The 14,066-nt window shown below is 46.5% G+C and overlaps 1 protein-coding gene across 1 annotated transcript in view; it reads right to left on the bottom strand.

Moving 5' to 3' along the window:
- Nucleotides 1-13,823, bottom strand: part of RYBP (RING1 and YY1 binding protein) — a 41,628-nt gene extending 27,805 nt beyond the window's left edge. The window contains exons 1-2 of the mRNA XM_059480269.1: nt 13,591-13,823; nt 12,651-12,776 (exon numbers count right to left, since the gene is read on the bottom strand). Of these exons, the coding sequence (XP_059336252.1) occupies nt 12,651-12,776; nt 13,591-13,622 (158 nt within the window). The 5' untranslated portion in view covers nt 13,623-13,823. The remainder of the gene's footprint in view (nt 1-12,650; nt 12,777-13,590) is intronic.
- Nucleotides 13,824-14,066: the final 243 nt, after the last annotated feature.

Raw genomic sequence — 14,066 nt, 5'->3', positions numbered from 1 at the left:
ATTCAAGTCAAGACATATTTGCATGTCTTGCTTACCATCACATTAAACTTCACTGGGATAAATGCTCATCTTCATACTCAGAGAACTGTTACCATAAAATACTGTTTAGAATCAGGTTTTTCTATATACTCAACATGATGTAAGCTACACAGCAGAGCAATTAAACAATTATTTATGTCTCGCTACCCCCAGGATGCTCTTCAGGCTATACATGATTCAAGGTGTACTTGCAGCAGTTAACAGCATTTCAAAAAATTCAACAGTCCCAGTAGTTCAGAACTGGTTGGAAAACTTTTTCTGCCTGAAGCCAGCAATTCTTCCAGGAGGAACTTGACTTTAAAAGCTGTTAACAATAATACCCTGAACTGGAACAAGCAGGGAAAGCAGCAAGTCATGATAATCAACCTGTCTTACCTACTAATAATCTGCTGGGTACACAAGCAAAGACATGGCTACAACTCCAGGGAGAGGGAATCTCATCTTTTTGATACAAGTGAGAACGTGGATCAGGCTCATTGAAAACTGCAGCTCTGCAAAATTTGGTGAATCTCTTGGGTTTTTGTTACATTCTGCTTGAAAACAAGAAATCTTTGGTCACAGAGGTGCTTTCTTTAAAAAAAAAAACAAACACAAAAACAAACAGAAAAGAACATGATCCAGAATTGCAGCAGTCTCAGTCTGTCCAGACTTTAGAGGCTCCAGGAAGACCAAAGAGAAGTCTGAGAAGTTCTCTGCTTACATGGACACAGAAAATGCTATTTCCTGAAGTCTTTGTTTAGAACTTTATTCAACACATTTCTCAAATCTTTTTTATCTATTAAAAACATCTACTTGAACAAACAGTCTTGGAGAAAAAAAAAAAAGCAAGATCACAAAAGACAACCATGTTAAGTTTCATGTCAACTTATTCCCTTTCTTCTCAGTGCCTCAATCCCAGAGGCCTGATCCAGCCCTTGCAGCTGACAGCAAAGTGCTCTGCTTCTACAGCCTCTGGAAATGACTCAAAAAAATCAATGCAAGGAGCAAAAGGTCACATTCTCCCCAAGCATCAGCTACCTGTTGAACCAAGGCAGACTTGCAGATGCCAGCACACTCGGAAATAGAGCCACCAACTGTTATTAAACTCATTTCCAAGCACAATGTCTGTATTCCCACAGCCGTGACTAAATAAACCTGCTCCTCACACTACACCTTTGTGGGGAAAAAAAAACAAACCACTCATGCTTGTGACAGCTTTTATAAACAAGTAAGTGCAGTACACAGCTGTACAAGCTCAGAGTTTTGAATTCAGAGTGCCAGTGGGAAAGTTAGTCTGGCTTAAAACTCAAAAAATGGCAAGAGAGGAAAAACTAGAGAGATGGAAATAAAACCAAACTACTGCTCAGTGCTATCCTTCACTGTCCCTGCACATTAGGGAAAACCCTGAGAACTATAACAGGTACATTATTACAGATCTTTTCCCATTACTGCCTTGACATGCTGGGCCACTGGCAGCACAATGCCTCTTTCAGGCACAAGAAGTGAGATTGTCCTCATGTTTTACATCTTTGTCAGTGCACAGGCTGAACATGAAGCTGTGATCTCCCATGCACTCACAGAGCACACGATATTCTGCCCATGTTCTGCTTGTCATTGATTTTTCTATCAATTTGTTAAGTTGTAATTGGAAAATAATCATCCCCTTCATAGAGACAGAACAGCTTTTCCTCACCAGAAAGTTTCTCTGTTGCTTTTTTCAATGCTGATTCAGGTGTCTGAGCCCAGCAGTGTAAACTCCTGGTGTGCACTTGTACATTCCCAGCTGATGGAAGCCAGGAACCTCATGGAACCCTTCAGAGGTTCTGAATGCAAATGTGTGCTCCCAGCTGGCAGAGGTGCTGCCAAACTGTCACTGCCAATAAATCATCTCATGAAGCTCAACATTTCAGTCTGAGCTCTGCTGTTCCAGCCCATCCCTGTGCACAGCCCCACAGTCCCATGGATGCATGGCTCAGATGCATCAGATCTTCCTGACCTCAGAAGTTAAGCAACTCACAACTAACTTGACTCACATCCGGCACTAAGTACTCCTAATTAATGACTCTTAATTGCTGCCAGAGCCCTGTATTCCCACACCCATGACAAAGCATGCTCTGCTAACCCCTATGTAAAATTGCACAACTCTGACAACCCATGCCTTTAGTACCACAAAGCTGAGCCATTTCTCTTCAGGAGCAAAGACATCACTGTACACAAGAGAAAATAAAGGTACAAAAAGTACCCAGCACACCATTCCAGCAGCTCAGCATCACTTGCTTTCTGCCTGCCCTTGCTCTTTTTTTAACCATTATCTATACAGTTCAGAGAAAAGAAGATAAACACTGTTTGTTAAGTCTGACTTCACATGCAGTTTCGGAGAAGACATTTCAGAACCTAAAGTGTTTCCCAAAACTGAACTTTACCTCCTACAATTTGTATGTGGACTTCATAGTGCAATTTCTTTACAGACAGGTAAATATATGCAGGTGAGTTACTTAAATGTGCAGATTCACAGTAAGTTAAGACTTTTTTTGGGGAAAAAAAGTCATGTCCAAGCTGCCAGGCCCCTGCTCACAGTGCTGGAGGGTACAGAAACACCCACCAGCCACTGGGAACAATACTTTCCTCCCAACATTTCCAGCTTCTGTGTGTGCCCTGTTGGAACTGACCACCTCTGGACACACATTGTGCTTATACAAGGTTTGCAGCCCTGTATCCCACAACAGGAGCACTCCTGCCCACCCTGAGGGAAGTCCAGGCTTGCTGCTATGGGATCACTGCTGTGCTCCCAAGAGCCCAGAAAGGAGCAAAGCAGCCATGAGGAAGAGCAGTGTGCAGGATAACTCACCCTCCCTGGGCACAGCTGGGTGATGCCCAGCACACCAAGCTACCTTGAGCCCAGTGCTGCTGCCACACACCAGCACAGCCCCAGCTGTCCCTGTTCAAGCCACCCTCCCTCCCTGGTGCTCTGACAGAATCCCAGAGCCACCAGACTGCTGCAGTAACTTGTGCTACCCAAGGGCTCCCCTTTCAACACCTCTCCTCCAATTAAGACCCACTGCCCTTCAAATCAGCCAGCTGCTTGTCTCTTCTCCACCACTCAAGCTGCTTGTGTGTAAAACCAATAAGACACACACAATTCCCCCAGAATAATTCACCATTTTTACGTGATGCAGGTTTACAACTTGCTAAGACTATGCTAAATCACAAACATTTCCTAAAGCTTATTAAATATTTCTGTTAAATTGATCCACACCCATAGATAACAAATGAAAATGGTTTTATTTCTCCTCAAGGCACCTGTAATAACGGAGCAATGGCAGCAAACAGGCACCAAGCAGCTCCCTGGCCCTATTAGCATTACAGAGGGAAGCCTCCCCTTCTGCTGCTAATGATGTGCTCTACCCTGGATCCCCAGGAGACAAATGACTGCACTGGCTGAGTGACTCCATCACAGGGCCACCATCCATCAGTGTATTGCCTCTCTTATTGAAATCTCATCTCGGGAAGAGAAAGTGCTCTGTGCCACTTCCAAAAAAACAGTGAAAGCACTTTCAGAATAAGAGCTCCAAGATATAGAATGAGAGCCAAATATTTCAGCAGAGACACACATTTCCAGCAATCTGAACAGATCAGCATGCTTTGTCCACCCAGGACAAGTAAGATTTACATCCTTCTGCTAAACTAGATCTTTTTTCTTTTTAATTAAACAAAGGAATGAAACACGTCCCATAGACATAAATTTCTTGATCAAATTATAACACAGACAGTGAATATAATCATACAGATTAAAAATGGCATCCTGAGGATATTTAGCTAGCTGACTTGCTAAAGGGTGAACTCCAGCATCTCTTACACAGGCTGAAATCACATTAACATCATGCAAGCCCCACTGTCACCTGCAAACAGAAGTGAAAAAAATATAAATCCTTCCATGTATTTATTTACTACATAGGTAACAAAAAATCAACCAAACAAACAAAAAAACAACCCTCCAAAAAGCCCAAAAAACCAAAACAGAGCCATTCTATTCCATTAATAAATACCCCTATAATTTCTAAAACACTGCACATTTGAGACTGGGGTGCAGGGAGTAACCCACACTCTCCACTCATTGGGGGCAGTTTTCTCATTAACCTTACACCACTGAAGCCACCAAATCCCAGCAGTTCTGAATCCTCTCTCCACCTCCCCAAATGGACCACGTGAAGCTGCACATGAATTACCCAGCCACAGTTCCACATGCACAAAAATAATTTAGTTCAGATAAAATATTTTAGATTATGATCAGTCTCACTTCTGTCTACTCAAAAATATAAATCTGAAGAAGACAGCTTTATCTCAGGCAAGATATTTCATCTCACTTAGCACCTCTGCATGTTACAAACAATTCATTATAACTCTGAAATCCCCATAAACAATCTGCTCGAGAAAACATGTCTAAACATTTACTCCTTGTTTAGCCCTAAATAAAATCCAAAACTGACTTGTTTTGCTTCCATTTTATTTAAAGACGACCAATCTGGTAAGATCCTAAAACTAAAGTTTTTGGAACTTCTGAACAGAGAATTATAGAAGGGCCTGGGTTTGAAGGGATTCTAAAGATCACCTTGTTCCAACCACTCTGCCCGGGGCAGGGACGCCCTCCACTATCCCAGGCTGCTCCAAGCCCCATCCAACCTGGTCTGGAACAGTTCCAGGGCTGGGGCAGCCACAGCTTCTCTGGGCAACCTGTGCCAGGACCTCACCACCCTCACTATGAAGAATTTCTTCCTAATACCTAATCTAACCCTGCCCTCTGTCCAGTTTAAAGCCAGTCCCCTTGTCCTGTCCCTTCACACCCTTGCAAAAATTCCCTCTCTGAATTTTCAGTACCTTGATCCTTGTGACATAAGGGTGAGCTCCACGATCCCAGACCAGTGCCTTATAAAAGACCACATTCAGTTCAAATCAGGTCTCCTGGTTTCATGAGCCATATTTTAGATCCCTACAAGCCCTTTTCCTCGTGAATTTTTACTGTTATTTAACAGAAGATTGGCTGGGGGTGTACTTTGAACTTTCAGAAACACAGAAAGAACTTCAGGAATAAAACACTATCAAAGCAATATCCAGTTTTAAGCAATTAAATTTGGGAGAACGGGAGATTCACATGATTTGGAATACAATGAGTTAGTGAGCAGTCAAACAAAACCCAGTGGGCCAGCAGAGAGAAGTGATGCTGTTCTCTCTCACTTATATTTGAGCCAGTCAGAATTACTATCTTTCCCATGTTTAACAGGCAGTGATTTTGCTGGTGTACCAATTAGCACTCTGCTACAAAGAACATGCTCCTAATTAATAGCTGGTTTATGGGAAGAGCAATGTTAAGGATCTGGTTGTACCTCCAGATGCAACAAAAAAGTGCAAAAAGGAGCTCTGCTTGTAAAGGAAATCTGTCTGCACAGAGACAATCAATGTATTTAGCATATGTCAGCTGTAAAAGGAACTTACATAAACGTAATGGAGGCATTTCCACGTTATTTCTGGTGTATCCTGTAATCCTGGACATCTGCTTAGGGTAGCATGGATGGGCTACTCAGTGTTCCTTGTCTTTTCAAAGTGGCAATAAGGGAAATTTGCCCTTACCTGTCTGAAACAACTTTAAATAAACACTCATAAACCCTCCTGTAACACTCCTTCTCTCTGGAAATGGCCAAATTTCTCCTTTTACCTTGTGAGGAAATAGCCCAGTGCAAAGAGAAAGTACACTGCAAGGCACAGGCACAGAGAGAGTTTGTATAAATCCTGTTTCAGGTCAGAGCTGTACATTACAAAACTCCAGCACACCTTGCCAGTGACCTACATTGCAGGACTGGAACCCACTAACCTACAGAACCACCTGAAATCCCACAAAATAGGTCAGTGGGTTTCCTCCTAAGAAGAATTCCCCAGACAAGGAGAGATGCACATGAAATAAAGGACAAGCAGAGCACATGCTCTGCCTGATTCAGGAGCTGTGTCTCACTCTGCTGCCATATTCCTGCAGACAGCAGGACTCCCCAGAAGTGCTGTGAACTTCTATGTCCCTCACCAAGGGACCCTGGAAGGACCTGTCTGTTCAAGAACAGTGGAGCAGGAAGAAGAGGAGCAGCGCCACAGCAAGGAACAATAAGCCAACCAATAATGCAAAGCAGCTGGAGTAGGAGTGACACCCGATTCAAGATCAGCAGTGAACTCGCCCAGAGTTATGGCAGGGGTGCCCAAGTCACAGCACAAAGCCAGGTGTAGCCAGCCAAACAGCCCATCCAGCCCACAACACACTTCTTGTCTCCTCTCACCCCTCATGAGGGTCTCGGGTCTCATGCATTTTCTTCAGGGAACTAAACATTCAGCCAAAACAGAGTCCCAGAGTGCTGCACACTGCAGGGGAACACCAACACTGAGCACAGGACACTCAGGATGCCACAGGGAACCACATTTTGCATCCACCACTTCCCTCCTCTCAACTATCACTCTGGGCAACACTGCACACTGTCTTATTTCCAGTTCAACCAATTCCTCTTAGCAGACAAACCCCACATCAGGGTGCAAACACACCCACCAGCGCTGCAAAGGCAGCAGCAGCAGCTGATGGCAACATGAAACAATCAGGGCAATCAAGAAAGGCATGCAGAGAAAGTTGCTCTGCATTCCTCTGCCTACCAGTTCCCCACAAGGACCTGTTGGGAGCCAGGGGTCAGCATCCCAGTGGACTCCACGTCTGTTCACAGCAATAAAAGAGAGCTGCATGCCCTCTCCTCCTACACACACATACACACTTTGATTTAGATTCCCATCTCCCAGAAAAGCAGCCTATGGAGGAAGGGAAAAATGAATAATATCCACACTGCATATTATCAGTGATGTATTAACACGCTCAGTGTCACAGTTTATCCATTAGATCTTCAGAGAGGCTCCACAAGAAATCAGAGATTAAATCCTACCACCCACAATTAACCTGAACGTACTCTACATAAATATTATCAACACCCCTTTTTCATGTTGAAGATTTTATTATTTATTTTAACCAAAAGATCTTTTATCTTAATAAAAGAAGGAAAACAACAAGCTGTTGTTACTTAGTAGGACATTCAGAAAAAATATGATAGAAGCAAAGTGAGTCACAGGAACCACCATACTCCCTATTGAATTTGCCACCCACAGCTTCTCAGGTACCCAAAGCTGACAACCATAGCAAAGGGGTATTGCCTTGGTGCTGCACGTCAACACTGAGGATTCTCCCTGCTGAGAATGATTTCCCAGAGGTGCTGAGATCTAAGAGAAATCCTGGGGTGATGGTAATGAGATCATTAATCAGAGCCAAACACCGCAGAGAGCAAATCAGGACACAACTCTCACTTCTTTCAAACAGCCAAAGTACAAGACACAGATCTTACGCCAGGGTTATGCTTGCACCAGGCTGACAGATAATAGCTGATCTGAAGCTGAACAGCTTCATCTGCTCAGTTGAAAACTCACAGACTAACTCTAAGCTGGTGTAAAAACTAAGTGTAGCATGAATCTGTACCAGAAGTCATTCACAGTGGATCAATACTCCAAGCCATGTGGCTGAGACACATGTGGTTCAGCAATACAAGTCACAGATTCAAACTTGGTGTGCTGTCAAACCACAGCCCCAGAATTCAGGGTTTGCTGTGAACCATCAGCATTGTCTGCTTGTCAGATGGTGTTTGCTCCTGCCCTTGGCTCCTCTGCCCTGGTGGGTTTGCCAGAGCTAGCAGCAGCACTCCCCAAATCCACTAAGTAACAGCCACTCACTTTTAGGCAGTGCTGGTGAATAAGGGATGAGACAAAAAGGATCTTGAGAACTCCTGGCACGTGGGCAAACATTTTGCAAATAGGTACTGTGCATTCCAGCAGTGCCCAGGCAGTTCCACTGCACCCTCCCCTACCCCAAGAGCAGTCCCTGAGGGGACACATCCTCAGGATGTGGATGCTCCAGTGGAACACTGCCACAACTCCAGTGCAGCCAATGTCTCACTCCTGCTAATCCAACAGCCATTTAAATTCAGCAATCAACAGGAAAAACAGGGATGATTTAACAATAGATTTAAATAGACAAATAGTGAAATATTCCAGAGTAAAAGCACCAACACTGCTTCCACAACAGCTTTTTTAGACAAGTTACATATTCCATTTTTATAGAAATTAGGCCATCTTAAGGCCAGCTATGATGCTAAATAAAACCCACCTTTATGCAAGTGAAAGCTAACTAACTTGAGAGAACCAAATTAAACCACTTGGCTTCCAACCTACACCACAGCCACACATCACTGCAAGAGTCTTCAGAACAGTCCTGCAAACACATGGCAAATAAGCAGGGCACATATGATTTGTATGAAGGTCAGGATCATAAGTCTGATTCCTCATTCCAGGAATAGCAGGACTATCTGGTGCCTAATCTGGTCAGCCCAGCTTGGATGCAGAAGAGAATACTTCTCCATGGTGCCATGGACAGTAGTTTGCATCCTTCAAGGTGGTAGTTCAGATCCTGCAAACGTGAAAATTTTCTGCAGAACTAAAGGGAAACAAAGGCCAGTATCTGACACATCTGTTCCATAAAAAAGAATTCATTTATAAATATCAAGTTTTAGCTCAGCCACCCCTCAAAAACAAGGACGGCAAGAAGGTCAAGCACTGCTGTCATCAGTCCTTGGGCATTCCACAATGAAGTGGACATTCACATCACTTAATGCAAACTCCAAACCTTGCACTTCAAGCATACAGGTATTAGCAACAAATAAAACAGAAATGCTCGTTCAATTTATACTTGCAGAGGACACACATATTTCAACTCGCTTTTGTAGTAAAAGCTCCCATTGTTTTGTTAATTTGCATATCAGACATCCATTTGTTGCTTTCACATTTTCCACTGACTTTAAGTGCATTTCTCTGTACTCAAGGCACATTGATGATAAGGGGATGTGGGGTTTGGAAAAGAAAAGCATTCATCCCAAATTTAGAGAACAATTACCATCAGAGAAGCTCCACCACATCACACCACTTGCCTATTCATCCAAAAAGAAGTTTCAAAAACCAGTTTCCCTGAAATCATGAGGAGGGGAGCAAATATTCACCTTCACAATGAAGTCTGAAAATAATCCCATGTAGGAACACTTCCAGCCCTGCCTGGGAGGAGAGAGTAAGTTACAAGAGGTGTACAGGAACACAATATATGTAAACTATCAGAGAACCAAAAGAGAAGAGCAAGAATGCCACTAAGAAAAACAAATAGAAACAGAGAGTCATCACCTACCCCCAAATAGGAACTCACAGGAAATACAAGGCCAAATCCTGCCCTCACATTCTTAGGAAATCCAAAGTAAACTTTCCTTCCGTGTTTGAAGGAGCAATGGATATTGGAAAGGAACCTGCATCTGTGCAGCAAACTTCCTGGCAGTTCCAGTCTTCTCCTGAGTGCAGGGGCTGGTGCTGCAACACCAGAGCAAACCACCACAAGAGCCACAGGACACAAGTGAAAGCGGTGACCAGCAGCAGTTCCCTGTGCTGTGACACCAATAAAAATCTCCAGGAAAGGAATAAGGCACTGCAAGCCCCAGCAAACAGCTCCCCACTGCTCACTCTGCAGCCAGCTCAATCATCATCTCACCCAGCTGAGCTCTGTGCTGAACAGAGCTGGTGTCTGTGCCATCATCCTCACAGAAGGGAAACAGTAAAAAACTCATCATACTTGCCTAAATAGAAAGTAATAAAAGTTTAACCATAAAATAGCAAGAATCCAGGTGAGAAAAGGAAGTTAGTGACATACTGTAACAAATCCAGTATTCAAGTGCTACAGGTTTAGTATAATCTTTGCACAACAATTCTTCAGAGATGGATTTGACCTAATTTTTATTTAAAAGTGCACCTGAAATATTTATAAACAGCTCCTTGAAAAAAACAGTTGAGTGCAATTTAACTGTTTAGCCTCTACAAGGATTTTGACTTGGCAGGTCAGCTCTAAAACTCACTGCTGTTTGAAGCTCCTTTTACAAGATCCTAGGGAAAGGAGATAGTTGGATCTGAGGAGATAAAACTTCTAACTGCTGCCAGCCACCCCTCCCACACACCAACAGATTATATTGAGTCTGAAAAAATATACACACGGTGAGAATTAGCTCAGGGCCTCACCAGTTCTTAAATAAGAGAATATTTATCAGCCAAAGTAAATTCCACAACAAATAACTGGCTTCACAGCAGAGGGAGGGGGGAAGTAGGTCATACCAGATCTTAAAAAAATCCCTGGGCATGCTGTGATTGCACACAATAATTTGATGAAAAACAGTTGCCTCACCATGTCTTTCACTACTTGGTTGAGGTTTTTGTTCTTTTTTAAAGTGAGTTTGATAAATTTCCGTAAGTGTTACTGAAGTAAGTCACAATGAAGCAAGGCAGTTTTAACTGTGGAAAAGTGTCATCAACTTGTCAAATTGCAACTTAAAAGTCAAGCTCATCAGACACCTTATATTTCAAGTAATAAATTATCAATCATAACTCATTATGTATCTTTACATCAGTCATTTATTTAAAAAATTCTGAATAATTTCCAAGCACTGACTCGTACGTCACATACCATAAAATTCAAAGTACCACCACAAATAGCTCTGACCTCCCAGAACTTCCCAGTACACAATGCTCTCTCACAACACTCAATCACTCCTGCTTTCTGTTATATTTATTCATAAATTATACAAATATGCAAGAAGACATGATGGGCCATTGAATATTTTAAATACTTTCTCAAATTCTACAAACAAAAGCCATTTTAAAAGCAGCAAAAATGAATAGAAAGCTGATGAATTAAATGAATTAAAATTAGAAGCCATTCATAAGGGTCCATTAAAAGCTAAAGAGAATTACAATGTTCTAGACCCGAGGATCACATCTGCAAGTAAGGCTACAGCTCTTAACCTGAAATCATCGACTGCTATTGCTCTTAATGGCCCTTTAAAAGACAAACCATCCTACTACTGCAACAAACAGTTGGAAAATTATCTCTTCAAAAAATAAAAACGCAAAGGCTTGTGCGAGCAGGCTGCTGCTCTCCAAATGAACAGCAGCATGGTGGCCAATGAAAATATCAGAATACAGGATAGATCCCATCTGGGCTCCTACATCTCATCAGGGCTGTGCTCCCACTGGCACCCAGGCACTGGTGTGACACTGGGAGCGTTGGGGACAGCACGGCCACGCTCCTGAGGAGCAGTCCAGGACCAGGCAAGTGCAGGAGGAACACATTCCACCTGAGCCTGCCGGGAAGCCAAGGAGCAGAAACCCACAGCAATCAAACGTGCTGGGAAGGTTCAGCTGCACGACTAAATAACACTGAACGAGTCAAGAATGAGCTCCAGGTGCGCGCAGAACGCTGCTGTCCCAAAGCTGCACCTAACTCAATGCTCTAACCACGCTATTGAGTGGTTTAAGTTCAACACCTCTGTACATTTTGTAAAAAAGCACAGATACTTGTAGCTGATGTGCATCACAAAAAGCAAAGTGAAGCACTTCAGCGCTCTGTTACTGTAACTCAGAGAGTTTCAATGGCCCGAAAACATGCTCCCCATTAAAAATGTAGGCACTTCACATTGTCTAAAGCACAGTGCGAACAATAATAATCCAACACGCTTTCACCTCCTTTGTCAATCAAGCCAAGACAGCCAAGTCATGCAAACAGCCTGCTGATGAGAGCACCTCAATAGACAGCTGCACTCAAGGAAAACGACGCCTCTCACAATGGAAACCTCCCAGACTATTTCTTTGGCAGAGCACTGCAATAGCAACTCAAATTTGGAAGGTACAACATGAACAAAATCAGAAATCAACATGGTAGAACAAATCACAAAAAAAAAAAAAAAAAAAGGAAAAGCACAGCACCACATGCCTGTTTTAACGACAACTGATACTGGCAGGACAAACTTTCCGAACCCTCTAACTGAGAAATAGCAAGTTTGGGGGCTTTCTTGCGATTAAATTAACTACTGCATGTCAGACTCACCATCTCACAAAGACCTCCACAGTTTCTCAGAGCAAGGCAATCACAGAGACCTGACAGCTAAAGCTTTCAAAAACCCGCACCATTCCCACACTGAGCACAAAGCCGATTCCTTTCTGATGACAACAGCCACCGAGAGATCAACATCTCAGGGAGAGAGTTGTTCTCACGGCATCTTTAGTTTCAGCCGTTTCCTTTCTCGCTCCCTAATCCTAAATCATTTCCACTCCTTTAGAGACACAGGTAAACCTCCACCCAAACCACAAAAAGCCATCTGACCCAAACCGAGTCAGAGCGTTTCTGGCTGGCTGTGCATCTCCAAAAGGATCTCTGTACACCAGCAACAACAACAACAACAAAAAAAAAAGGCACAGAACAAAAAGATCCAGGTTGCTGCCACATCCACGAAACATGTCTTCCAGCTCCAATTAAACGCTTGAAAGAGAATTTTTAAAATCCGTGAGCTTTTGAACAGGGACAGAAGGGACCGCATCGGGGAAGAGAGGGGATGCAACCAGCCGATATCCAGGCAACAGAGAAAAAAATCAACAAGTCGGCGCAGCCCAGCGCGGAACACGAGCCGCGTTCAAAGGTGCGGACGTACCTTGTGGAGGTGCCTTTCCTGACATCGCAGATGCTGCATTTGAAGGCTTCGGCGCTGTTCCTGAAGGTGCACACGCTACAATCCCAAAAGCCTTCGTCGGCTGCAGGTTTGGCTTGCCTTTTCGGCCTTGAGGAGGGGGAGGGAGAGGGGAAGCGTGTGTGTGTACGTGTGTGTTTGGGGAGGAGGAGAGAGGCGGCAGGAGGAGGAGAGAGAGAGGAGGAGGAGAGAAAGAAAACACACACATGAGAAACCATGTTACAGAGCCCCAAAACCCAGCGCCTGCTCGCACCGCCGCTCTCCCGCGGGGCCGGGAGCAGCCGACAAACCCCGACCGGGGCCGGGCCCGGAGAGGTGCGGGGGGCGCCGAGCTCCGCCCCGGCCCCGCCGGGCCGAACCCGCCGGGCCGGGCCGCCCGCGTCCCCCCGCCCGCGGCGGGAGGGTGGGAGGGTGGGTGGGCGAGTTTGCGGGCTGGGAGGCGCGTTCCCTCCTCCACCTTGTTAAACCTCCCTTTGTCTGGGAGCGGCGAGTGCGCGGAGCGGGGAGTGCGAGCGAGCGGAGCCGCCATGGCTGCGCTCGCACCGCACCAGCCCTGGCACCGGCAGCAGGCTGGGAGACACCGGCACTCCTCCTCCTGCTGCCCTTCCACGCTCCCTCCATCTTAGGAGCCTCCCTCACTCTCTCCCCGCCCGCGGCCCCCCCTCCGCCCCGGCCCCCCGCGTACCTGGCGGGGCGGCGCGGGCTCGCCGCCCCCTCCCCGTTCGCTCCCTCCATCTTAGGCGCCCCTCGCCGCCTCCCCCCGCCGGGGCCGAGCACACGCCGGCGGCTGCCAGCCAGGGCCTACCCGCCGCCATCCCCTCGGCCGGGGCCGGGGCAGAGGCGGCCGCGCCGCGCTCCCTCCATCTTACCGCCTCTCCCCGCCCGCCCCCGCGCCCCCGCTCACCTGGTCGGGCTCTTCTTGTCGCCCATGACCATGGATCGGGGCCGCCCCTGCCCTGCGCACAAAGAAAGAGGCGAGGGGAGGGAGGGCGGGGGGACGGGGCTGCCTCCGTCCAGCAGGCTCCGGCTGCTGCGCACCCCGCGCCGCCGATCCTGCCGCTGCCAGGCTCCGCTCCGGACTAGCAGCGCAGCGCAGCCCGGCGCCCTCCCTCCTCCTCCTCCTCCCTCTCTCTCCCTCCCCGCGCCGCGCCGCTCCGGCGGGCGGAGCTGCTGCCGCGCCGCGGCCAATGGGGGCGGCCCCGCCGCCGGCCCTGCCGGGGAGGGAGCGGGGGGGAGCCGGGAGCGCCCCCTGCGCCGCCCCGCCGGGTCCCACCCCCGGCCGCACGGAGCCCCCGCGGGCCGCCCCTCCCGCGCCGCGGCCCCTCCGCGCCGTGAGGGCTCGGGCTCCGCGCAGCCCGCGGGTGGCCCCTTCCCGTCCCT

This window comes from Ammospiza nelsoni, chromosome 11 (assembly GCF_027579445.1).
Source record: "Ammospiza nelsoni isolate bAmmNel1 chromosome 11, bAmmNel1.pri, whole genome shotgun sequence".
Taxonomy (NCBI): Eukaryota; Metazoa; Chordata; class Aves; order Passeriformes; family Passerellidae; genus Ammospiza; species Ammospiza nelsoni.
The sequence above is the reverse complement of the archived record's forward strand: the minus strand, read 5'-3'. Positions and strand labels throughout refer to the sequence as shown.